Source organism: Lampris incognitus, chromosome 3 (genome assembly GCF_029633865.1).
Source record: "Lampris incognitus isolate fLamInc1 chromosome 3, fLamInc1.hap2, whole genome shotgun sequence".
NCBI lineage: Eukaryota > Metazoa > Chordata > Actinopteri > Lampriformes > Lampridae > Lampris > Lampris incognitus.
Genome location: NC_079213.1, coordinates 102,554,321 through 102,580,010, shown reverse-complemented (window position 1 = coordinate 102,580,010; position 25,690 = coordinate 102,554,321). Strand labels below are relative to the sequence as shown.

Genomic DNA, 25,690 nt, shown 5'->3' with positions numbered 1-25,690 from the left:
TGCAAATGATTGCCAATTCAAAGATACTGCCATGCTTGTAGGGACACTTAGCTAAAAAGTGCAGGAGTTCAAAGGGTAAGGGTAAGTCTGGACAGGGAAAAGCTCAGCAGGCTCAGGCAGCCACACACCAGCTAGAAGAAGCAGAAGAGGCAGCGTGTGCCTACAATATGTTTGGAGTGGAAATAGATGAGGAGCCACTTGAACCCTATTATGTCACAGTCACTGTCAGGGGGCAGGACATTAAGTTTGAGATTGATTCAGGGGTCACTGCATCGGTCATCAGTGAGGAGACCTACAGGAGGACGAGGGGGTCTAACCTCCCTCCCATCAGCCTGTCAAAGCTCAAACTCAGGACCTATACAGGGCAGCCCATACCTCATTTAGGGGTGCAATATGTGGGCATTTCAGCTGAGGGTCAGAAGGCAAAAACCAGGCTGGTGATAGCTAAGGGCAGTGGGCCCAGTCTTTTTGGCCGTGATTGACTTCACAAAACCTGACTCAGCTGGCATGATATTAAGTATGCACACACGACAGAGGACATTCTGCAGCGGTACAGTGACGTTTTCAGGGATGAGCTGGGCACACTGAAGGGCATAACATTGAAACTCAATGTCGACCCTGAGGCCACACCACGGTTTTTCAAGCCCAAGTTGGTGCCCTATGCCATGAAAGGCAAAGTTGAGGAGAAGCTGGGACGTTTACATAGGTAGGGCATCATTGAGCCCATCCAGTTTTCAAGGTGGGCAGCTCTCATTGTTCCAGTTTTGAAGGAAGACAAAATGGCAAGACTATGTGGGGACTACAAGCTTATGGTGAATCAGGTCTCTAAGCTGGAGGAGTACCCATTACCATGGGTGGATGACCTGTTTGCAACCCTGTCAGGGGGTAAGCTAGTCACAAATCTGGACATGGGCCACGCTTACCAACAGCTGCTGCTCAACGAGGATTCAAAGGAGTACGTCACAATCAACACTCAAGGAATTATTCAAATATAATAACATTTGGTGTCTGGTGTTTGGGGTGGCATCTAGTACCGCCATTTTCCAAAAGACAATGGACACTTTGTTGCAGGGGATTCTGCATGTAGCAGTGTATCTTGATGATATTTTGATCATGGGAGCCATGGAGGAGGAGGAGCATCTGTCAAACTTAGAACAGAGGCTGAAGAGGCTGTCAGATGCAGGGCTGCAGTTGAAACGCAGAAAGTGTGTGTTCCTAGCACCGGGTGTGACCTACCTGGGCCACAAGATCACAGCTGAGGGGCTCTGCCCAGTGGAAGACAAAGTGAAAGCTATCAAGGGGGCCCCAAGAGTGTCCATGAACTCAGATCATTTTTGAGCCTCGTGAATTATTACAGCAAGTTCCTTCCTGACCCCTCAAAGGTTTTGGCCTCGTGAACAAGCTGCTTCACAATGATTCTAAGTGGCAGTGGGGTGAAGAGCAGGTGGAAGCTTTCAAGGGAGTGAAAGTCCTCCACTCAGCGAAGCTGCTTGTTCACTATGACCCAGACAAGCAGATTATCCTTTCATATGACACCTCACCCTATGGAGTTGGGGCTGTTCTCTCACATGTAATGGAGGACTGTTCAGAGAAGCCTATCAGTTTTGTTTCATGTACTATGATGGCAGCTGAGAAGGGCTAGTCACAGTTAGACAAAGAAGGTCTGGCTATTGGTTTTGCTGTCAAACGCTTTCATCAGTACCTCTATGGACATGCATTCGCTATTTATATGGACCATAAACCCCTGATGAGCCAGTTCAGTGAGACCAAATGTATCCCACTGCTAGCCTCAGCCAGGATACAGCATTGGGCTCTCACACTGTCAGCCTACCAGTACACTAGTTTACAGAGCGGGTAAGGATAGTGCTGCTACTACATATTTACCACCAGAGGCTGTTTTCATTGGACAGGCTGTCAGAGACACCTGTAAAGGCGACCCAGATCAAGCAATGGACAGAGAGGGACCCAGTTCTGTCCCAAGTCAAGACTTTTCTTTTACAAGGTTGGCCCAGTGTTGTGGAAGAAGAGGAACTGAGGCCTTATGCTAAATACAACACAGAACTGCATCTGTAGGATGGCAGCATCTTTTGGGGTTCACAGATTGTGGAGGAAATACATGAGACTCATCCAGGTGTCATAGATGAAAAGCCTTGCAAGATCCTAGGTCTGGTGGCCAAGAATGGATCATTGTGTGGAGAAAAAGGTAAAATCATGCACACTGTCAGACCAATCAGAACATGGCACCACCAGCTCCTTTGCACCCATGGGAGTGGCCAGACCACCCCTGGTCTAGGCTACATTTGGACTTTTCTGGACCCTTTATGGGGCAGATGTTTCCTGTAACGGTGGATGCGCACTCCAAATGGATAGAAGCCCACATCATGAGCAACATCACAGCCCACACAACCATAGACAAACTCAGGCAAGTGTTTGCAGTCCATGGGTTGCCTGACACTCTGGTCACTGATAATATTAATAATAATGATAATAATCTGGTCGTTGATTGCCCAGCGTTCACCAGTGAGCTGTTCAACAAGTTCATGCAACAGAATGATATTTAGCACATTCGGATGGCTCATTTCTACCCAGCCTCAAATGGTTTGGCTGAACGGGCCATTCAGACAGTGAAGGAAGGCCTGAAGCGGATGACAGAGGACCCTCTTAGCATACAGTTTTCACGTTTCCTGTGTAAATACCACCTCATGCCACAGACTACAACTGCATGCATTCCAGCAGAGATGCTGGTGGGGCATAGGCCCAAGTCGAGATTGGACCTGCTGCACCTAGACCTGGAGGCAAAAGTGGAGAGAAAGCAGGAAAAGCAGAAGGAGGGACATGATCACCATGCACAAAAGAGAGAGATAAAACCGGATGACAATGTCAATGTGAGAAACTTCGACAGTAACAACAACCAGCAATGGCTACCTGGAGTTATTCTTAGGCAGAGTGGCCCAGTCTCCTATGTTGGTAAGCTGACTAATGGATGTGTTTTCTACAGACATCAGGAGCATGTGTGCACATGTCATGATACAGAGACAGTTCCCACAGAGTGGCCAATGGTGAGACAGACTACTGTGGGAGCAGGTCCACCAGTGACTATGCCAGAGAGACACACACAGGCAGAGGTGTCTGTATCCCCTGAAGAGGATAGATAGGCTCACACTGACACACGGACCCCTCTCGTGCCCCCAACACCAGATCACAGCGCACTCATAAAGCTCAAGACGGACTGAATGTGTGACTGGACAGTTTTTGTTAGCCTGAATGTTGAATCTGGCACGATGGCCCAGTGGTTAGTGCTGTTGCCTCACAGCAAGAGGGTGCTGGGTTGGAACCCCAGGCCATCCCAGGTTCTTTCTGTGTGGAGTTTGTATGTTCTCCCCGTGTCTGCATGGGTTTCCTCCGGGTGCTCTGGTTTCCTCCCACCATCAAAAAGAAATGCATGTTAGGGTTAATACTCCTGCCTGTAACCCTGAGCAAGGCAATGGAAAGAAATAACTGAAGTTGGTCCCCGGGCACTGCTGCTGCCGCTGCCCACTGCTCCTGTACAAATAGGATGGGTTGAATGCAGAGAACACATTTCATTGTAACTGTACAACAACAAAATAAAATGGCTTTCTTTCTTTCTTCTGTCATGCTTTTCAGGTGCTTGTATTGTTAAACTGTTGCGGAGACACTGGTATAAGTTTTGGGTGTACGCAGGCTAAAGACATCGCTGTTATTGTTTTCCGAGTTCATTTACATTCGAGGAATGTGGGAATTTAAAGGGGAAGAGGTGTTGTAATGTGATCATTATACAATAATCCCATCCATTCATTATCCAAACCGCTTATCCTGCTCTCTGGGTCGCCTGTTAGGATAATGGTAATATAGCCATACTCCCGCTAGGGGTAGCTGTTTGGAAGGAGATGCTGTTTTCGGGAGTTTCCAGGTTGAGGGGTCCACTCTACTTCGTTTTCTCATGTGTGTGTGTGTGTGTGTGTGTGGTGGGGGGGGGGTAAAGTAAACCACACAGGGCGGCACGGTGCGCAGTGGTTAGCGCAGTTGCCTCACAACAAAAAGGTCCTGGGTTCGAGCCCTGAGGTAGTCCAACCTTGAGGGTCGTCTCGGTTCGTCCTCTGTGTGGAGCTCGCTTCTCGGCCTTTTGGCTAAGATCAAGTGTGTGGAGTTTGCATGTTCTCCCTGTGTCCTCTGGGGGCTCCGGTTTCCTCCCACAGTCCAAAGACATGTAGGTCAGGTGAATCGGCCGTACTAAATTGTCCCTAGGTATGAATGTGTGTGTGTGTGTGTGTGTGTGGGCCCTGGGATGGCCTGGCGGGCTGTCCAGGGTGTCTCCCCGCCTGCCGCCCAGTGACTGCTGGGATAGGCTCCAGCATCCCCGCGACCCTGAGAGCAGGATAAGCGGTTCGGATAATAGATGGATAGATGGATGTTACCGCACAAGTTTTTATTTACAATGTCTATTTATTTTTTCGTTCGCACTGGCCGGTGTGCTCAGGTGCTGATCCCGTTATTGCCCCACTTTCTTTCTCTCTCTCTCTGGAGCGGCATTTGGCTCTCTCTCCCTCTCTCTGTGTAGTTCTGTGTCCGCTGTTCTCAGGTTTGTCAGTGTCAGTGCAGGACTCAGCTTTACTGCAAAATATAAAGAGCAGGTAGTTAGACTCACATATGCTATCGTTTGCTCCCCCGTCACCCACACCCCCTCTCTCTCCGCTTGCAGCCAAGGCTGAACCACACCCCACTACCACAATGGGATTTAAACAGATGACGCAGGTCTACCACATATGCAGCACAACTAACAAAAGGTGCAGAAATGACATTACACAGTGGACAATACACACAACAGCTGAGGAAGTGTTGTCAGTATGCATGCAGTTGCAGGACAGTGTACAGTGAATATAAAAGTCTACACACCCCGGTTAAAATGTCAGGTTTTTGTGATTGTAAAAAGTGAAACCAAGATAAATAATATCAGAACTTTTTCTACTTTTATTTTGAAATTGCAACCTATAAAAAGAAAGTGAAAAACAAACAGAAACATTTCAAGAAAAAAAAAGAAAAATACAAAACTTAGAATAACCTGGTTGCATAAGAGACATCCCAAACAATGTCAGCTTTGCATTAAAAATGATATAATTTACCCAATGAAACTTAATGACAACAGTTATAAATATTCATAAAGACTCCTTCATGGTCATGATGTCATTGTTTTGATGGGGTCATGTCAGTCTTATGCACACCCCTTCAAATAGTGTTATCCATGTGCATACCCTTTTATAATTGGGGTGTGGTTGTGTTCAGTATTAATCAATCACATTCAAACTCATGTTAAATAGTAGTCAGTAAACACCTGCCACCAGTTAAAGTGACTCTGATAAACCCCAAATAAAGTTCAGCTGTTCCTGTAGGATTTTCCTAACATCTTCTTCGTTGCATCCAACTGCAAAAGCGATGGCCTACAAAGAGCTTACAAAGCATGAATGGGATCTCAGTGTTGAAAGGTATCAATCAGGAGATGGACACAAAAGAGTTTCCAAGTCATTACATATACCATGAGACACAGTGAAGACAGTCATCAACAAGTGTAGAAAATACGGCACAACAGTGACATTACCGAGAACAGGACGTCCCTCTAAAACTGATGAGAAGACAAGGAGAAAACTGGTCAGACAGGCTGCCAAGAGGCCTACGGCAACTTTAAAGGAGCTGCAGGAATTTCTAGTTATTACAAGTACTAGTTGTTCCCTACATGTGACAACAATCTCCTGTATTCTTCATATGTCCAGGCTATGGGGTAGGGTGGCAAGACAGAAGCCTTTTCACATAAAAAAAAAAACAAGCAGCCAAGGCTGGCTAAATTTTGCAAAAACATACATCCAGTCTCCTTAAACCATGTGGAAAAATATGTACTGGTCTAAGGAGACCAAGGTTGAACTTTTTGGCCATAATCCCAAAAAGTATGTTTGGCACAAAAACAACACAGCACATCACCAGAGGAACATGATGGTGGCAGCATCATGTTTTGGGGCTGGTTTTCTTCAGCTGGAACCTTTAATCAAGGTGGAGGGAATCATGAATAGCTCCAATTTTTTTTTTTTTGGAATCGCCCCCCTCTTTCTCCCCAGTTGTATCCGGCCAATTACCCCACTCTTCCGAGCTGTCCCGGTCGCTGCTCCACCCTCTCTGCCAATCCGAGGAGGGCTGCAGACTACCACGTCTCCACGGGATACATGTGGAGTCGCCAGCCGCTTCTTTTCACCTGACGGTGAGGAGTTTCACCAGGGGGATGTAGTATGTGGGAGGATCACGCTATTCCCCCCAGTCCCCCCCCCCCGAACAGGTACCCCGACCGACCAGAGGAGGCGCTAGTTCAGCGACCAGGACACATACCCACATCTGGTTTCCCACCTGCAGACATGGCCAATTGTGTCTGTAAGGATGCCCGACCAAGCCAGAGGTAACGGGGATTCGACCCGACAATCCAGGTGCGAAATCTTCAGGCATCTGCTAGAAAGCTGAAGAGGAATTTCACCTTTCAACACAACAACCCAAAGCATACATCCAAATCAACAAAGGAATGGCTTCACCAGTAGAAAATCAACATTTTGGAATGGAGCCAGAGCCCAGACTTGAATCCAATTGAAAATCTGTGTGGTGACCTGAAGAGGGCTGTGCACTGGCGATGCCCTTGCAATCTGAAGGATCTAGTAGGTTTTTGCAAGAGTGGGAAAATATTGCCAAGTCAAGATGTGCCAAGCTGATAGACTCTTACCCAAAAAGACTGAGTGCTGTAACAAAATCAAAAGATGCTTCAACAAAGTATTAGTTTAGGGTTATGCACACTTATGCAACCAGGTAAGTTTTTTTTAAAATTTGGTATTCCCCTAAAATTTTTAATTGTTTTTCACTTTTTAATTTTATAGGTTGCAATTTTAAAAAAGTGGAAAAAGTTCCGACATTTATCTTGGGTTGATTTTTTACATCACAAAACACTTCCATTTTAACAGGAGTGTGTGGACTTTTTATATCAACTTATATACAAGTATATTAATACAGTATGTATACAGAATGAATATGTTGCACAGTGTATAATAATGTATGTGTACAAGTACACCAACTATCATAGATGCAAGTTGGTGACAGATATGTACAGTGACAGATGCAAGTAGAAAAAGTAAATAAATACACATGTGCAAAATAATCTTACTGCCATAGTGTATAATGTATTGGGGGGAAGTGTAGGTGTGGGGGCTAGTGTAGGGACATTAGGGGAATGCCCCTCAATATAAAGATGCATGGTATTACAGAGCGGCAGCACACTGGTTTAGTGGTTAGCAGTGTGAGGTTTGCGCATACAAACACATAGACACCCCTCCTGTTTCTTACCAGTGCAATAGCCTACTTAACATGTGAATACAGAAACCCACTGTGTGCAGATTTGGCCTCTTTGTGATTGTTAGTTCGTTCTTTTTGCTCTTTGTACAGAAAGATACCTATCATTTCCTTATTCCATACTTAGTTGCCAATGTACACTTATTTCTAGATAATTCTAGCTATACAGACAATGTCTTGTAGACATTGTTAGATATGTTCTTTTACTTTGAAAAGTTGTGTTTGTGTCCTTTTATTCCTGTATAAGGCTTTTGATAAAACATCATCTTTAAATTATGGTTGCACAATAAATCGTATATTAATTGCAATTTCAATATTGGCTTCCGCAATTAGTTGATCATGGTCGGGGGCAATTATTCACGCTGGCTTTCACTTGCTCTGGTGTGAAGAAAGTATTATTTTGATTTGAAGATTTGTACATTTGAATGTTTATTAATAGGTTTATGACATACACTACGAATGTGAAGGCAGTTTTCTGTTGATTTAAAATGCTTAATAAAGCAGATCTCTTCCCCCAAAATACATGAATAACTGTGATAAATAATCGCGATTGCATTATTTAGCAAAATAATTGTGATTAACACTTTAGCCAATATCTTGCAGCCCTATTTTAAAATGATAGTCGTAGGAATTCCTTTTAAATACTTTCAAGTAGATGCATTAATACAAATAACTATAAACAATTTATGTTGTACTGATACAAAATGAGACTACTTTAACGTTAATATCTACGATCCCACATGCTGTTTTTCCTCCTGACAGGACCTGTTGTGGCTGGTGTCGTCGGCACCAAGATGCCTCGATACTGCCTGTTTGGGGACACAGTGAACACTGCATCACGGATGGAGTCAACAAGCGAAGGTAGCGACTTGACACAGCCCAGGCCACCCACATGTAAAGAGCATTTAGTTCTTTTGTATGGTGTCTTTAGGATGTCAGGTTCAGAGCTACACCCTGAACAAACAAGACACATACAAGCGTATGCACCAAAAAACGCAGGAGCGTCATGTTGGCGTGTCCAGTAAACGCGTCAGATGCATTTACTGGATGCGTGATGGAAACTAGATAACCAGTAACATCTCTGATCAGTAATATCATAAGTACTAAGTCCATACAAGTATTTTTTGAAATATCACTGTGCACAATATTTCAATCTGGAGAGACATAGAGAATGAAGTAAAGATATTTATCAGAACAGATGATTTAGTGGAAAATAATACATGTCAAGAAAGTATTTGTCGATTAGACTCAACGGTGAGATTTATTTCATCAAGCGGCACAGACCTGAGCAGCAATTTGCAATTACAATTTACAATATCATTTAGCAGATGCTTTTATACAAAGTGACATACATATGAGAGCTGATACAACACAAGCAAGGATCTAGGCAGGAGAGATCAACATGAGTAAGTGCCATGAAGCTAAGTTCGAGTCCGATAGGACGCAGATGCCAACAGGCAGTGCACAAAGGCGATACATAATGATAATAATAATAATGATTAATAATAACTTTATTTATATAGCACTTTTATAAAACAATGTTAACTAATGTAATGTTACAAATTGCTTTGCAAAGAAATAAATCCAGACACGGCAAAAATAATTATAAGAGCAAATAAGTAAGAGTGAAAATAAAAACAGTATGAATAAATAAAAACAAGTATCAAACATTTGTTAAAAGCTTTCAAAAAAAGAATAGTTTTAAGATGAGATTTAAAGAAGCTAGAGACTTGAGTTTTCTTAGTTCAATAGGAAGAGAGTTCCATAGTGTGGGGGCTCTAACATCAAAAGCCCGAATACCCTTTGTGACAGACTGAGACCTGGGAATAACCAGCAGGGCTCCATCTGTGGATCTTAATGGTTGAGAGGGTATATACCAGGTCAATAAATCAGAAATGTATGTAGGAGCAAGACCATTTAAGGCCTTAAAAGTCCATCCATCCATTATCCAAACCGCTTATCCTGCTGTCAGGGTCGCAGGGATGCTGGAGCCTATCCCAGCAGTCAATGGGTGGCAGGCAGGGAGACACCCTGGACAGGCCGCCAGGCCATCTCAGGGCTATTAGCAATGTTGTCAAATTATCTCAAGGTGTTGTGGCAGAAAGTGAGCAATAAAATTTTAAAATAATACAAAATATAACAGGGAGCCAGTGTAGGGAGGTAAGCACAGGAGTGATATGGTCATGCCTCTTTGTACCAGTAATGAGCCAAGCAGCAGTGTTTTGTAGCAACTGCAGATGGTGGAGGGAGCCCTGGCTTATATCTGAGTGAAGTGCATTGCATTATTCAAGCCAAGAATAAATAAAAGCATGTAGAACTTTTTTGCAGATTGTAAATTGATAAAAATGACCTAAATTTGGAGATTACCTTGAGCTGGAGAATGTATGACTGAACATCATGTTTGATTTGATTATCAAAAGGCAAGGCAAGGCAAGGCAATTTTATTTGTACAACACATTTCATACACTAGAGAAATTCAAAGTGCTTTACAGAGTGACAAAATTACAAAGGTAAAAGGTATACAATTTTTACAATTAAAAATCTTAAAAAAGTGCAAAAGTACAGACAAAAAATACAAAGGATAAAAGACTCAAAAGTAAACTAGTTAAGCTAAAGGCTATTTAGCTAAAAAGATGTTACAGGGCAAGGTAAGCAGTAAAAAAAATAGGAACGTTTTTAATTTTGATTTAAAAGTGGTCAGGGTCGGAGCTTGTCTGATATCATCTGGGAGGTTATTCCAGGTCTGTGTAGCATGATAATAAAACACTGCCTTACCATGTTTTGTTCTAACTCTTGGGACAGCCAATAGGCCATCCCCAGATGACCTAAGGGTCCTAGAAGGTTCATATGACACAAGCATGTCAGAGATGTATTTGGGCCCAGAGCCACAAAGTGATTTATAGACAAGCAGCAATACTTTGAAATCAATTCTCTGAGTGACTGGTAACCAGTGTGAGGATTTTAGGACTGGTGTAATGTGATCATATTTCCCAGTCTTTGTTAGGACCCTAGCAGCAGCATTCTGAATAAGTTGGAGTTGCCAAATAGCTTTTTTTGACAGACCTGTGAACAGACCGTTGCAATAATCTAATCTACTGGAAATGAAGGCGTGGGTGAGCCTTTCTAGATCTTGTTTGGACATTATGTCTCTGACTCTAGCAATATTTTTTTAGGTGGTAATAGGCTGACAAGGTTACCGATTTGATGTGGCTATTAACATTTAAATCTTTTGATTATCAAAACCAAGGTTAGCATCAAATATTACCCCAAGATTCCTAGCAGCCTGCCTAAGACTACCTGACAGACCACCAAGATTAGTACCAAAAGGGATGATGGAGTTTGGGGGACCGAACAGAATGACCTCAGACTTATCATCATTAAATTTAAGAAAATTTTTGGACACCCAGGATTTAATGTCAGAGAGGCAAGTTGTGAGATTTGCTAGGGTGTTAGGATCTGTGGGTTTTAGTAGCATGTATAACTGAGTGTCGTCAGCATAAAAATGGTAAAACACACCATGATTTTGAATGACCTAGCCAAGGGGCAGCATGTATACATATAGAAAACAGAAGGGGGCCAAGAAATGAGCCTTGAGGGACACCACAACACGACTGAGCCATTGAGGGAGTAGAGTTACCCAGAACAACAGAAAAAGTTCTGTTGGTGAGGTAAGAGAGTAATAAACTAAGAGCTGAGCCCTGATGCCAACCCAAGTCATAGAATGAATAGAACCAGATTTATTTTTCATCAGTCCATCAAGTGCAGAGGTGTTCATGTCTTTTCTTAAAGATTGAAAGGGACTCTGCTGATCAAACAGAGTTCGGTAACTCGTTCCACCTCTGCAGAACTACAGAAGAGAAGAGTCTAGCTAGCAACTCGGCCCTGTTTGTGGTGGTAGTACCAGGCGCCTTTCATTGGCAGAGCGTAGTGAGCCGGGAGGGCGCATAGACCTGAATGAGGGAGTTCAGGTAGGTAGGAGCTGTTTTAGTTGCTGTTTTGTAAGCAAGTGTCTGGGTTTTGAATTTGATGCCGGTAAAAAAAAGGAAATTAAACTGGTTTGGGCACGTTTGCCGAACGGAAAGGACACTTGCAAAGGACATGCTGCAAGGCCTAGTAGAAGGGACTAGGAAGAGAGGGAGACCGATTAAAAACCTGGGTAAACAACATCAGAGAATGGCTACAGATGAGTAGTGGAGGCGGGGAGAGCTACGATGGATAGGGAATGGTGGAAGAGACTTGCTGAGGCATCAGCTGTGCTCGTACGACCTCCATAGGTTATGGAACTGATGATGATGATGAAGATGAGTGACTGGGAGCCAAAGGAGGGATATGAACAATGGAGTGATGTGCTGCTGCATTTTGGATTATCTGCAGAGGTTTGAACATACATGCGGGGAGGCCTCCCATTGAGCAGCAGCATAATAAATCCCCCCATGGAATCCAGACATTGGTGGCGGTAGCTGATGTCTTTTGCTGATGTAACCCACATGGTTACATGTACCCTGTGACGTATGTAAGTTCCACGAGTAGCCTCTAGGAGGCACACGAGCTACAGAGTTTAAACCATGCAAACAACCGTCGACAATAGAGAAGGGAAATACGGACAACTTTGACTATGGATACCTGAATTATTGATATTTGAACTACGGATATTTGAGCTACAGGACATTTGAACTACGACAAAAAAGATCCCTCCCACGAAGCTTCCTTGACAGATGATCTCCCGTTGAAGGAAGAAGGAAGACTCTTTTCTCTTGTGTTTTGTATGCTGCTGGAATCCTGACTGTTTTTTTAGTACCCCGAACAACCCCCCTTGCTACACCCTTTTGGAACCCTTGGATACCCCCTTTGGATTGCCCCCATCATCGCCCTGGATTTGGATTCATCATCATCGCCTCTACATTAAATTGCCCCTGTGATTGTGGTAGGATCTGGACATTGCACCTTGCACAGATTGGAAGACTGAATCATTCCCCCTTTTCTTTTCTTTATTATTTTCTTTGAGTGCACTCATACTTTATTTTGGATTATTTTCTTTAATTTGTTAGTGTAGAATATGGCTGCATGAGTAATATATTAGAAGGGTATAAAATAAAATATAGATAGATATAGACAATAAATAGAATATTAGGAAGAACTTTTAAAAAGTATAATAGAGTAAAATATATATATATATATATATATATATATATATATATATATAACACATCTAATTTAGTATTGATATTGAAATAACTTTACTTTGAACTGTTGAAATAAATTGGTTTTTTTATTGTAAACTATACCCACGAGTGTGTGTGTTGTCTTTGGGGTGAGTACTAGAATCCGGTCTAGAAAAAAACCTACACCAATCTCCACTGAACTTAGACATTAGACTGTAAACTGTCCCAGCGCAAGCATAGGCCCATTCCCCTGTCGTGCAGGTTACAGAAAGTTGGCGAGCCAGCCAGGAGATTGGTTAATTAGCGTTTCAGGCCATATACTACCCCACTGACCACACCTCTCTATAAAATACTTGATTATATATATTTTTATTTTGAAAATAACACAGTCAATATGGATCTTTGCAATCAGTATAAAGTCCATGGACAAAACTGCTTATTAGTTGAAGGTGTCAATGAAATGAGCTCTGCCGAAACGATAATAAGCTTCTTCGAACAACATGGGAAGATCTCATCCTGCATCAGAGTTGTGGATGAGCCCAACCAACCTAATGGTAGGGTAATAATAGAATTTGAGTGTGAAAAGTCAATCACCAGGATAACCCCAGATACCCTTGGCCTTATACCTAGCCCTGTTGATCCAACTACTCTATGGAATGTCAGAACAATTAGACAAATATGTCAAGAGGAAATAGGCAAAGACTTAGCCCAGCAATATCTCGAAGAACTCAGCGCTATTGGTGGTAGTGCCATGTCAGGCTATGCCTCCATCTTAAAAAATGAACTGAGGCGCATTCGGTCTACAGCATCACAGAAAACTGACAACACGTCTTTACCGGAACACAGCCCTATGCAAGACACTAAGCCTAGCATTGATGTTGAGCACATGCCTAGCATGACCCAAGAATGTAACAGACGGCCATCTATATCTGACATTCACCGTGCTCCAACCACACACTCATCCATGCGTAATTCAATGAGCCTTGAAGAAGACATCATTAATCCCCCGAGCATCCAGAACGTAGTAGTAGAACATGTTATTAAGAATGAGTCAACACAACCATACAGTAGCCCAAGTAAAATTCGAACCTTCTCAGGTAGGCTTCCAAAGCCAAATGGGGAAGTAGATTATGAAGCTTGGAGAACTCAAGTTGAGCTGCTTCTAAGTGACACCTATGTCACCGATTCACAAAAAATCAGAAAGGTTCTAGAGAGTTTGGTTGGTCCAGCTTCTGACATGGTGAAACCGCTTGATGTCAATGCAAACCCTGTTGCGTACGTAAACCACATCGAATCAGCCTTTGGAGTCGTAGAAGATGGAGAAGAGCTTTTTGCTGCATTCTTGAGTGCAAACCAGAATTCTGGAGAGAAGCCATCTGATTATTTATTCAGACTTCAGACCCTCCTCACTAAAGTCATCTCTAGAGGGGGAGCTTCACTTGTAGATTCAGAAAAACACTTAATAAGACAGTTCTGCAGAGGATGCTGGGACCACTCGTTGATTTTAGGTCTTCAGCTTGAACAGAAAAAAAATAGCCCACCCTCATTTCCTGAATTGCTTCATCAGCTTAGGACAGAAGAAGGCCGTCGTTCAGCTAAACTAGATAGGATGAAGAAACATCTAGGGAGCTCAAAAGCTTCAGTGCATGCCCACACTGTTTATGGAATCGAAGGCCCAGCCGAAAACAAAAATGAAGACACACAGAAACTCTGCGATGAGGTAGCTGAGTTAAAGAAACAAATTGCAACCCTGTCCATCAAGGAAGAACCACAGCCAAACAGAACTCAGATTGAAACCAGCTGCATGGTCATGAATGCCTCCACACCTCGAATTTACACGCGTCGTTTTCCCAAGCCATGGTTCTGCTTTAAATGTGGTGGAGATGGTCACATTGCTGCCCACTGTGTGAGTGCCCCCAACCCCGCTCTTGTCCATCAAAAGAACACCAAGCTGAGACAAAAACGTGAAGCTCACAGGAATACGCATACCCTCACCTCCATGCCTTTAAACTAGTAGCAGCTCCTGTTTCGGGACGTTCAGGAGCTAAGTACCAGCATAACAGTCCCAAACCCATTAATGATATTATGAATAGAACCCAGACAAGAAAAAATAGATACAGACAAAGATACCAAAATAGCCTATCCCTTCCCTGTGAACTTGTAGGGCCACGCTGCACTGCATCTGTCTCCATTGAAGGAATAGAATGTGAATCAATCCTTGACACCGGTTCCCAAGTAACAACCATTTCAGAGACATTCTACTTGAACCACTTATCGTTCCTCCCCATCCAGCCCATTCAGACTCTTTTCCAGATAGAAGGTGCAGGTGGCCAACATGTTCCTTACCAGGGTTATATCCAAGCCCTCATCTCCTTCCCCAGCAGCATCACTGGCGTAGCTGAACAGGTCTCTTCATTAGTTCTCATTGTGCCAAATTGCCATTTTAACACTCAGATTCCCCTATTGATTGGAACCAATGTCCTTGACAGATTATATGAAGGTGGCATAGAAAAGCATGGAAGAGAATTCTTACAAAGGCCCAATATCAATAGTGACTGTATCTTGCTGTTCCAGCATGTTGCCCTAAGTCATCAGGAAGAGATTTCAGCCAATCATGTTAAGTTGCATGGACGCCATCCTGTCACCATTCCACCAGGAAGACAAGTGTCTGTCTTTGGAGATGTCAGAGTGAAGAAACATTTCCCACGTTCCCTTTTCGTGGTCGAATCCCCTGAAACCGTTTCCTTACCTGGTGGAGTGTTCGTTGAAAATTCCTTGATAGAAACTCCACTTCGATCTTTAAACAAGATTCCTGTCATTCTCAGAAATGTGACTGATCGTAGTGTCACACTGCATCCAAGGCAGGTGATAGCTGAAATGATGGTAGCACAGTATGTGATGCCGTCTGAATCCCAAAATATGACTGTGCCTGACATCCCTCAGTCTCAGAGTAACACCACCAACTTTGATTTGGAAGATTCCCCCATTCCAGAAGAGTGGAAAAAACGGATCACACACCAGCTGAACAGCATGCCAGAGGTGTTTGCTGTTGATGACTTGTCTCATGGTCATACGACTGCAGTAAAACATCGCATCCGACTCCAGGATGAAGCCCCTTTTAGAGAGCGACCCAGACCCATTCATCCCTCTGACAGAGAAGCTGTCAAACAACACCTAAGAGAGCTGCTAGACGCTGGAATTATTCGCGAGTCAGAGTCTCCATTTGCTTCCCCCATTGTAGTTGTCAAGAAGAAGAATGGTGCAATAAGACTCTGCATAGATTTCAGGAAGCTGAACATGAGAACGATCAAAGATGCCTATGCTCTCCCCAACATCGAAGACACCTTCTCTGCTCTTAGTGGAGCCAAATGGTTTTCTGTCATGGATCTGAAGTCAGGCTACTATCAAGTAGAAGTTGCAGAGGAAGATAAGCACAAGACCGCTTTTGTCTGCCCTCTAGGCTTCTATGAGTTTAATCGTATGCCCCAAGGTGTGACAAATGCACCAAGCACCTTTCAGAGACTGATGGAGAAATGTGTTGGAGACCTGCATCTCAATGAAGTACTAGTATTTATGGATGACCTGATTGTCTTCTCTGACACACTAGAAGAGCACGAGGCCAGATTGATGAAAGTGTTGAACCGGCTCAAAGACTATGGCCTAAAGTTGTCCCCTGAAAAATGCCATTTTTTCCAGACTTCTGTTAAATACCTTGGCCATGTTGTAGATGCCAATGGAGTCCACACAGATCCAAGCAAAGTCTCTGCTTTGAGAGAATGGCCTCAACCCACCAACAGAAAAGAGCTCAAATGCTTCCTAGGATTTGCTGGATATTACCGACGTTTTGTGGAAGGGTACTCTAAAATAGCAAAGCCATTGAATGCTCTAACTGCTGGCTATGTTGCTCAAAGGAAAAGAGGGAAGATTTACAAGAAGGACAGGGTCAAGACTTCCATCAATCCCACCTTACCTTTTGGAAATGAGTGGACTGAAGAGTGTGACGTTGCTTTTAGAACTCTCATAGATAAACTGACTTCGGCCCCTGTTCTTGCCTTCGCCAATCCCAATCTTCCTTACGTCCTGCATACTGATGCCAGCCGCGATGGTCTCGGTGCTGCTCTCTATCAGGAACACGATGGGAAGCTGAGGGTTGTAGCTTATGCCAGCAGAGGACTATCCAGAAGTGAACAAAACTATCCTGCCCACAAGCAAGAGTACCTCGCCTTGAAATGGGCCATCTGTGAGAAATTCCATGATTACCTCTATGGAACAGAATTTCAGGTTTTAACAGACAATAACCCCCTAACTTATGTGTTGACCACAGCAAAGCTTGATGCAGCAGGACATCGCTGGTTAGCCGCTCTGTCAACCTACAGATTCACCATAAAGTATAGGGCTGGGATCAGCAATCAAGATGCCGATGGGTTGTCCAGAAGACCCCAGAGTCCGTCAGAAGAAGATGAGGAGTTCAAGCAGGAGAAAGCGAGGATAGAAGAGCTGAAGCAAAGGGTTTTGGATGGAGAAAGCAAAACTGTTTCTGGTGACATGCTGTCTGCTTTATGTCAACGCCACTCTGTGACCACTTTGGCTGACTATTTGCAGCCAGAACTCCCCATTCTTGCCGAATCCTTAGCTTTAGATGCTTCTGCCATCCCTGATGACTTTGTGTTCTCTGGACAAGGCACCCTCCCTGGAATGACTCACAATGACTGGTATCAGTCTCAAAGACAGGATCCATCTATCAGACGTGTGATCAGTTTCATTCAAGGAAACCGAAAACCCACTTTTCAAGAGATGTCCTCTGAACTGTCAGAAGTCAAGCTGCTCCTTAGAGAATGGAATAGACTAGAGCTTATAGATGGAGTACTGTTCAGGAAATGTCTTGATCGTGGGAATCAGATCTATCAGCTGGTGCTGCCTAGTAGCCACAGAGAAAGAGCATTGCAAGGCCTTCATGATGAAGTCGGTCATCTTGGCGCTCAGCGTGTCCTTCATCTTGTTCGTTCCAGATTTTTCTGGCCAAAGATGTTTCAGTCTGTTGAACAGAAGTGTAGGACTTGTGAAAGATGCGTGAGGCGGAAAGCCAATTCCCAGCATGCTGCTCATATGGAGAATATACAGACCAGTTATCCCCTTGAACTGGTGTGTATGGATTACCTCTGTATTGAGCCTGATAGTAAGGACACTAGAAACATCCTCGTCATCACGGATCACTTCACCAAGTTTGCCGTTGCCATCCCCACGAAAGACCAAAAGGCGAATACGGTTGCCAAAACACTGTGGGAAAACTTCATTGTACAGTATGGTTTTCCAAGTCGCCTTCTCAGTGACCAGGGGAGAGATTTTGAATCCCACACCATCAAGGAGTTGTGCTGTCTGATTGGAACCGAAAAGATCAGAACCACGCCATACCATCCACGTGGAAACCCTGTCGAGAGATTTAACAGGACCCTTCTCAGCATGCTCGGGACACTAGAAGACAAGGATAAATATCATTGGAGGGACTTTGTCAAACCGCTAGTCCATGCATACAATTGCACGAAAAATGACACCACAGGCTACTCTCCATATGAATTGTTGTTTGGTAGACAGCCAAGACTACCCATTGATCTGGTTCTTGGCCTTACACCAGACCAAATTGGATTCAAGTCGCATTCAGAGTATGTTACACATCTTCGACAGCGCCTCCAAGACAGCTATGCACTTGCTTCTGAAAGCTCTAAGAAGATGGGAGAGAAGAATAAAGCCAGGTTTGATAAAAAGATCAGAGCCGCAGAACTTGTTACCGGAGATAGAGTCCTGGTGAAGAATGTCAATTTAAGAGGAAAACATAAACTTGCGGACAGATGGGAAAAGGAAGTCCATACTGTGGTGAAGAGGATGGGAGATGGCCCAGTGTATGTCGTCAAGCAAGAACAGGGTGAAGGTCCACACCGTACCCTTCACAGAGACCTTCTTCTGCCCTGCGGCTTTCTACCTGTTACAAATAAAGTCTCAGAACCTGACACAAACTTACCAACAAGGAGGCTGAGACGCAGGGAAACAGTCTCACAGCAGACCAGGCACGACAATATTGTTGACCCAGATATGCCCAGCAGTGACGAGGATGAGGATTGCTATCCACAGATCTCCACAAGGTTTCCCCAAAGCATTAGGACAACCACACAGGCCACCCCTCTAGCACGATCCACGGAACTGTTGAACCCAGTCGGGTTGAATCCAAGTCCGTCGGAGTTCTCCCAATCTGATAGTCCACTCCTTAGTGAAGTACCCCATACCCCTGAGTCTGTTCACAATCAGTTACTTGAAAAGAAACCAATTGGGCGTGAGACAGAAGTAGTCACAGATGAATTCTCTCAACCTGTTCGAAGACACTTACCTGAGGGAGACCCCGCATCATCCACTACTGTTGTACCTCAATTTGGACCTATTGAAGGACGTTCACCTGAAAACAACCCACTTGAACCCGAGAGTGCACCGCCCACTGGTGTGACAGGCCAGGCTGACCTGTCTGACGGAAACCCGTCTGAGAGCGAACCGATCAGAAGATCTATCAGAGAAAGACATCCCCCTGAGAGACTCTGTTATGGTGAACTAGGAAGACCTTTAGTCCTAGCCATGGCCTCATTTTTCGAAAGTTTGGGCAGAAATGTCCCTGATTCTTCTAGAGTGCCCTCTGCAAGACCATACAGTGTTTAGACGCATGCAGAGACTGATGCGGTTTAGAGGGGGAGAATGTAACCCACATGGTTACATGTACCCTGTGACGTATGTAAGTTCCACGAGTAGCCTCTAGGAGGCACACGAGCTACAGAGTTTAAACCATGCAAACAACCGTTGACAATAGAGAAGGGAAATACGGACAACTTTGACTATGGATACCTGAATTATTGATATTTGAACTACGGATATTTGAGCTACAGGACATTTGAACTACGACAAAAAAGATCCCTCCCACGAAGCTTCCTTGACAGATGATCTCCCGTTGAAGGAAGAAGGAAGACTCTTTTCTCTTGTGTTTTGTACGCTGCTGGAATCCTGACTGTTTTTTTAGTACCCCGAACAACCCCCCTTGCTACACCCTTTTGGAACCCTTGGATACCCCCTTTGGATTGCCCCCATCATCGCCCTGGATTTGGATTCATCATCATCGCCTCTACATTAAATTGCCCCTGTGATTGTGGTAGGATCTGGACATTGCACCTTGCACAGATTGGAAGACTGAATCATTCCCCCTTTTCTTTTCTTTATTATTTTCTTTGAGTGCACTCATACTTTATTTTGGATTATTTTCTTTAATTTGTTAGTGTAGAATATGGCTGCATGAGTAATATATTAGAAGGGTATAAAATAAAATATAGATAGATATAGACAATAAATAGAATATTAGGAAGAACTTTTAAAAAGTATAATAGAGTAAAAAAAATATATATATATATATATATATATAACACATCTAATTTAGTATTGATATTGAAATAACTTTACTTTGAACTGTTGAAATAAATTGGTTTTTTTATTGTAAACTATACCCACGAGTGTGTGTGTTGTCTTTGGGGTGAGTACTAGAATCCGGTCTAGAAAAAAACCTACACCAATCTCCACTGAACTTAGACATTAGACTGTAAACTGTCCCTGCGCAAGCATAGGCCCATTCCCCTGTCGCGCAGGTTACACTGAGATGATAGATTATTAACTATTAACCCTAACATGCATGTCTTTTGATGGTGGGAGGAAACTGGAGCACCCAGCAGAGACGCAAACAGACACAGGAAGAACATGCAAACTCCACACAGAAAAGACCTGGGATGGCCTGGGGTTTGACCCAAGACCATCTTGCCATGAGGCAACAGTGCTATCTACTGGGCCACCGTGCTGGCCAGTAAGGCTGATGAAGAGATGAAACTTATGATCTGCAAGGACTAGGTGGTGATGGGATGGGGAGGTGGAGGGGCATGCATAAAAGCAGCACGAATGCCTAGAGGCGTAAAGACAAACATATGAAAAAGACAACAGCAAGATGATATGCTAACCATGCAGGTGTGTCGCTGTGCTATTGGATAGATGAGAACAGATGATGTGATCAGCTGATAACTCAATTAACAGCCCCAGACACTGACAGCAAGGGAAAATATGAGTGAGTGTGCATGAGAGATGAGAATGGCAGGCTAAAAAAAGAAGTATAACTACAGGTCTATGCATGCAAAAGATAGTCTTCCTGACTGAACTTTCACTGAAGATCCATTTGTGTTTTCAGTGCAGATTGTTAGGTCATTCAAACAACAATGGCATTAATAAAAGGTGACATGACTTCTATACATCATTGCAGTGGCAGAAGATTCATGCTTTGGCCCTCTTAGCTAAATTACTCAGGAACAAACAGCTCGATACCCTACCTACTATATAAATACTACAATAAAAAAAACTCAACCACAATTATCAGTTTCTCATCCATCCTTGATGTGTGTTTGCATGAGATTGACAAGTGCTGCCAATTTGGTGAGGGCAGGACTTGGCCAAGGAGGTCTGGAGTTACATGTCTTGAATAGAAGCCGGGGGAGCCGCAATGCGCTGTTTGGGTTTAACAACCTATCATAGACCAGCCATTTATTTTCTGATGCAACGCAGACACTCACACATGCCCTGTTAACAGGGCAAGTTTAGTTTTTCAGCAAATTTCAAGGAATGGAGAGATAATGCAGAGATAAAGTGCAGTGATTAAAAAAAGTGTCAAATAAATGCCTTTAAAATCTGTGTATGGCACTGAAGTCTCCAACTGTTTTTTTTTCCACTTGCTTTCCATAGCTCTGAAAATCCAGGTGAGCGGAGCCACAGCGGATCTGCTGAAAACTCTGGGCGGGTATACCCTCACCTGCAGAGGGTCGCTCCATGTAAAGGTAAGATTTAACCCACCAGGTCCAGGTCTGACTTCAACCATGTTGAAATTCTGGCATTTTTTGCACTGCGGGCAATTGGGCGGTCCTCTGTGGTGAAAATCACACAAGTGGCACAAACCACCAACGAGCCAAAGGAATCAAATCTTACTTCTATATCCACTGTATTGCTCCCAATCTAGTCTCAAGGGGAAAAACATCGAGTCGCGGGACACGTCAGATATTGGCAGCATTTTAATCAAAAGTATTTTAAATACATAATTTAATTACTTTTTAGTATTTTGTAATTTGTATTTCATCAGTCTGGAGAAAATGGAATGTACCTAATTTTGAACATCTCTTAAAAATACTCGGAAAAAAAACTGTTCAGCGGAGGTCAGACTCATCTGAAGCACGGTGCTGATGATAATGATACGGACGTATTAAGCTGCCATGTTACACATGATGAGGTGACGTCATGCTGTGTGTGAGGTCATGGATGTTGATGTGCCTTTTGCACATGTACATTTCAATGAAAGGTGCTGCATTGAATGGCTAATTGAAAAAAACAAACAACTGTACTACTCAGTGCCATCTTAATGTGTCATTTACTGTCTCAAGGCGACACGGTGGCACAGTGGTTAGCACTGTTGCCCCACAGCAAGAAGGTCCTGGGTTCGAACTCCAGGATTGACCAGCCTTGGGGGGGTCATCCCAGGTCATCCTCTGTGTGGAGTTTGCATGTTCTCCCTGTGTCTGTGGTGGGTTTTCTCCAGGTTCTCCAGTTTCCCCCACCATCAAAAAGACATGCATGTTAGGGTTAGCACTCCTGTCTGTGTCCTTGACCGAGGCATGGCAAGATGAACTGGAGTTGGTCCCTGGGTGCTGCACGGCGGCTGCCCACTGCTCATAGCTACACAGCTAGGATGGGTGAAATGCAGAGCAGAATTTCCCTATGGGATCAATAAAGTATCTCATTGTCAGACCCTACCATGCTCGCCTAACAGGAGACAACAGCTGGAGAGTGTTGGCTAAAAGAATGTAGGCCTGCATTTTTTTAGGAAAACCATTCACAGTCAGATACGATCTTCATTCATAACACAAACTAAGTACCCTTCCTCTGCAGAAGGGGTTTTTGGATAAATTCTAACAAACGCAGATTCGAAATATCAAATACGTGTATTCTCGTTAAATACATTTTTTGACACTAGCATTTTGTCATTTATTTCGATGCATTTGACAAAGATGTATTTGTGTTTTGTAACATGTCAGATTATGAAGTGTCTCTGGGACACGCTTACGACATCCTCGGACGTGGTCACGTTGTTGCCATGGAAATGTCTTCATGTTTGGCGTGAACTCATCCAACTGGACTTCCATCCATCCATCCATTATCTGAACCGCTTATCCTGCTCTCAGGGTGGTGGGGATGCTGGAGCCTATTCCAGCAGTCATTGGGAGGGGATGGATGGATGGATGTCCTTCTTACATGGTGGTGGAGGAGAGACTCAGACCTGTTACTGATGTAAAAGTACAAATACCCAGACATAAAACTTCTCCGAGTGAAAGTCACACTGACATTTCTATTTTAAAGTAAAAGTATATACATACTTGCCCTTAAATATATTTAAGGTATTCAAAATAAAGATACTTGTCATAGTTGGTAGCCTTTTTTTTCCTGCTAATTAGGAAGTGCTAATTAATACCTGGACTACAATTTGCAATAGTCATGGTGTTGCAGTGGTTAGCGCGGTCGCCTCACATTAAGAAGATCCTGGGTTCGAGCATTGGGGTAGTTCAACCTTGGGGGTTGTCCCAGGTCGTCCTCTGTGTGGAGTTTGCATGTTCTCCCCGTGTCTGCGTGGGCTTCCTCCAGGGGCTCCGGTTTCCTCCTACAGTCCAAAGACATGTAGGTCAGGTGAATTGGCCATACTAAATTGTCTCTAGGCGTGTGTGTGTGTGTGTGTATGTGTGTGTGTGTGTGTGTGTGTGTGTGTGGGTGCCCTGTGATGGACTGGTGGCCTGTCCAGGGTGTCTCCCCTGCCTGCCACCCAACAACTGCTGGGATAGGCTCCAGCATCCCCGCGACCCTGAGTAAGGATAAGCAGTTTGGATAATGGATGGATGGACCCCTTGAGGCAAATTTATGATATTGGGCTATAAAAATAAAATTGACTTGACTACAATTTACAAAAAAAGTAGTATAGTAATATATAACAATATGGATTTAATGAATTATTGATCGGGAATCCATAAATCAGCTTTCTACATGTTTAATAAATCCAGTCCCTCTTTTTTTATATCTTTTGTCACCCAAATCTACAAATATAAACAACTTTATTATTCCTGCTAGGGGCAGTTTATTTGGAGCAGCTTGTCCCCCCCCCCCCACAATTGTACCCGTTCAATTACCCCCCTCTTCCGAGCCGTCCTGGTCGCTACTCCACCCCCTCTGCTGATCCGGGGTGGTTTCAGACTACCACATGCCTCCTGCAATATGTGTTGGGTCGCCAGCCGCTTCTTTTCACCTGACAGTGAACAGTTTCACCAGGGGGACGTAACGCGTGGGAGTATCACGCTATTCCCCCCATTTCCCCCTCCCCCTGAACAGGCGCCCCAACCGACCAGAGGAGGCGCTAGTGCAGCGACCAGGAGACATACCCACATCCGGCTTCCCACCCACACACACAGCCAATTGTGTCTGTAGAGACGCCCGACCAAGCCGGAGGTAACGCAGGGATTCGAACCGTCTTCCCCGTGTTGGTAGACAACAGAATAGACCGCTACATTACTCAGACGCCTGGAGCAGCTTGTTGTACACAAAAACAGTAACATGCAAACAAATAACACAAACAATAAGTAACTCTAGGGAGCTAAATGTGGAATAAAATCTACAAGAGCTATGAATAATTAATAATATTTATAGGCTAGGTAAACTTGGTAAACACAATAAAAATGATCAAATAAAAAAAGCACTATGGAGCATTTAGTTGTGGAATTGCAGAGGGAATAAATGATTTAGGATAACGGTTAGTTTTACAAAACATGTAAACGATAACATGCCCTGATGGCAACAGAGAACATTCACCTGCAAGAACCTCAGGAAACACGAACATATCCAGCAGTCAAAATGCTTGCTGCTTTCTGGAGGATTTGTTGGTTGCAAAAGACTTCAGAGCTCTTTGTTTCACTGCGGTGATCTAAGAACAGATTTTAACAATGCTTTTCAGGCTTTTTCTGTCTTTTATTGTGAGGCTGTGAAACCAGCAGATGAAAGAAAAACTCCAGAGACGGTCAATAAAAGACTGATAAAAGCAACAGAGGATGACGGGGCTGACAGAAGAGGAATTTAGTTTACGGAGAAGGTGAAGTCTGTGTTGTTCCTGCTTCACAATAGCGTCAGTGTTCACATCAAATTTAAGGCGATCGTCTATAATAGCACCCAAATATTTGTATTTCCACACTTTAATTATGTACGAGGCACTCTTTGGCTGTATGTCTGTTACGTCTGAAATCAATAATCAGTTCCTTGGCTTTGGAAAAATTTCCAAGAAGTTATCACACCAAGAAATAAGGTCAGTGGGAGTATTCCCGTGGACTGCTTCTGAACCTCGGAGAAGGGTCAGCTATGCAGGGTCATCAGAATATTTGACCTGATAGCTGCTGCCCCCCTGAGTGACACAAACCAAACTTCCTCATGAACATTGAAGATTCAGTAAATCAGAATGAGATGTTTTGCTCCAAGTCCACTTGAACCCTAAAATGCAATTAGGCAAAATAAAGAGAGGAGCGGGTATATGTGAATGGTTATTAGATGAAAAGATTACCATGGACCAGTCACTATAACCCTTTTAAAGTAATTTTAACTAGCTTAGGATGTGTCTGAGATTTCAAAAGAGAAGTGAGAATTTAACCAGCTATAAAGGAAGACACACTGGGTGTGTCTGACATTCATTGTAGCCGCTCTTGCAGTTTTGTCTTCGTGTCGTGACCTATGACCTCTAATTGGGTGGTGCCAATGCAGACATGGGGGAAGGGGGTTACTTAACACCAAGTCAGATGGGGTCTTAGGACTCAGACATAGAAAGACTAAAAGTCTCAGTTATTCAGGGGCCCAAGCCACCTGATAGCCCTCATCTAAAATTCAGAGAGGAATATGTGCTTTGGGATTTAACCCCTTATCTCTCTCTTCTGTCCCTCCTCCTCATTTCATTTCATGGCTCTAAAGGGGAAAGGGGAAATGACTACATGGTGGCTCGAACC

At 43.7% G+C, this 25,690-nt stretch overlaps 1 protein-coding gene across 1 annotated transcript in view; it reads left to right on the top strand.

The window, feature by feature from the left end:
- Positions 1-22,785, top strand: part of LOC130109931 (atrial natriuretic peptide receptor 2-like) — an 87,478-nt gene extending 64,693 nt beyond the window's left edge. The window contains exons 20-22 of the mRNA XM_056276894.1: positions 8,155-8,253; positions 21,360-21,451; positions 22,639-22,785. Of these exons, the coding sequence (XP_056132869.1) occupies positions 8,155-8,253; positions 21,360-21,451; positions 22,639-22,785 (338 nt within the window). The remainder of the gene's footprint in view (positions 1-8,154; positions 8,254-21,359; positions 21,452-22,638) is intronic.
- Positions 22,786-25,690: the final 2,905 nt, after the last annotated feature.